The sequence below is a fragment of the Corapipo altera genome, unplaced genomic scaffold (genome assembly GCF_003945725.1).
Source record: "Corapipo altera isolate COAL_440 unplaced genomic scaffold, ASM394572v1 150, whole genome shotgun sequence".
Taxonomy (NCBI): domain Eukaryota; kingdom Metazoa; phylum Chordata; class Aves; order Passeriformes; family Pipridae; genus Corapipo; species Corapipo altera.
The window spans coordinates 532,034-533,715 of NW_020884941.1; the positions used below are offsets into that span (position 1 = coordinate 532,034).

Consider the following 1,682-nt stretch of genomic DNA (forward strand, 5'->3'; position numbering starts at 1 on the left):
ACTGGAATTAGAACTGGAATTAGAACTGGAATTAGAACTGGAATAGAACTGGAATAGAACTGGAACAGAACTCGAGTAGAACTTAGAGGAATTTCTGAAGACCCCTATTTTTACTGCTTGACTCCTGGTTCAAATGCCATTTGTCTGTAATGAACTTATCATTTTAAACCAGTAGGAAGACCCATCTCTGAGGCAGCTGCCAACAGTGTCAGTGATTTGTGCAGTGACAGATCGTTCTGTCACGTTTGATTATCAATCAGCAGTGAGCCTGAGGACAGGAGGGGGTGTGTTTGGAGTCACAGCCTGCTCAGAGTTCCTTTCCACGCTAATAAAGTTGTTTCTCTTGCAGTGAACACTTGTCCTGTGCCTTCACCTTCTTCCTGCACGGGGAAAGCAACGTGTGCACGAGCGTGGAGATCGCCCAGCACCAGCCCATCTACCTGATCACTGAGGAGCACATCCAGATGGCACAGTCCTCCCCCTCGCCCTTCCAAGGTATGGCAGCTGGCCTTGGAGCTCTCTGCAATTCAGGGGTTCTGCTCAGGAAGCTGGGGATGCAAGGGAAAAGGTTGTTAGGGTTCAGCGCCGTAGCCAGCCAACGGTGTGGGAATCCTCCAGCAGTTTCTACCTGTTAACACTGGTTTTAAAGGCACATTCTTATAGTGAGGAAAGCAAAGAAATGAATCATTTTTTGGTTTAAAAATGCTTACTATTTAAGGGAGTGAGTGCACTGATTTGATTTTATGTCTGGGCTCAAATCTGAAGCTTCAGTGCTACAAGAATACAAATACTGAGCTTATCTGACTTAGGAGTGCTTTCCATTCATCCAGTCAACTATTTACTAACCTATTTTTAAAATAGGGCGTGAAAAAGTATCAGGAACAATGAAAAACTTGAAGTATCCGTGACTGTTTACTTGCCAGCGTGAGAAATTAGAATTTTACAGAATTCAGTTAATGGCTTGTTAAATTCGTGATGCAGTGTTGCTGTGTTGCTCTACATTAAAAATAGACCCCAAACCCTTCAGGATTTTGAGTCATTGAGTTGGACTGTCTTTGCTACAGTCTGAAATCGTAATTTCAAAGCAAATAAAGCAGAAATCTTTATAAAGTTCAACATACAGTAAAAAAAAAACCATGCCCAGGGATATATAAAATGATCATTTATAGAGATGTTAATTTATAGCAGCTTTATTGAAAAACATTTTGTTTCTAAATGTAAAGCTTTGACAGAGACTCAGGCACTTAAATCATAGAAGATTTTATTCCAGTGAGCGAAATTCATGGCTTTCTCAAATCAAATCTGGCTAAAAGCAAAACTGAGTGGGAATGGAAATCCCTGCTGATGAACAACTCCTTTTCCTTATTTGTTGTGACTGCATCTTCTTTGTGGCTTGGACTGTGTAAGAAGTCTCGTGTTCCTGTCCTCTGTCCTTCCATGCACACTCAGCCCTTTGCCACAGTGCTGCTTCACTACTCTGGAATTAGTGGAAATCCATTAATTGGGGGAATTGTTATTGGCCTAAACTGCAGAAAGGTCCCTTCTTAGCTGAGGAGGAGCCGTGCAGGACCAGGGCAGGTTTAGGTTCACACCCTGCCTGGGTTTGCAGCAGCTGCCCCTGGAGCCAGATCCTTCCCTGCCTGGGCAGAGCTGTGTTCCCAGCTGGATGGGGCTGTGCAGGG

The 1,682-nt window shown here is 43.6% G+C and overlaps 1 protein-coding gene across 1 annotated transcript in view; it reads left to right on the forward strand.

Moving 5' to 3' along the window:
• Positions 1 to 1,682, forward strand: part of MED13L (mediator complex subunit 13 like) — a 174,648-nt gene that overhangs the window by 126,273 nt on the left and 46,693 nt on the right. The window contains exons 5-6 of the mRNA XM_027661474.1: positions 350 to 500; positions 1,681 to 1,682. The exon at positions 1,681 to 1,682 is cut by the window's right edge and continues 188 nt beyond it. Of these exons, the coding sequence (XP_027517275.1) occupies positions 350 to 500; positions 1,681 to 1,682 (153 nt within the window). The remainder of the gene's footprint in view (positions 1 to 349; positions 501 to 1,680) is intronic.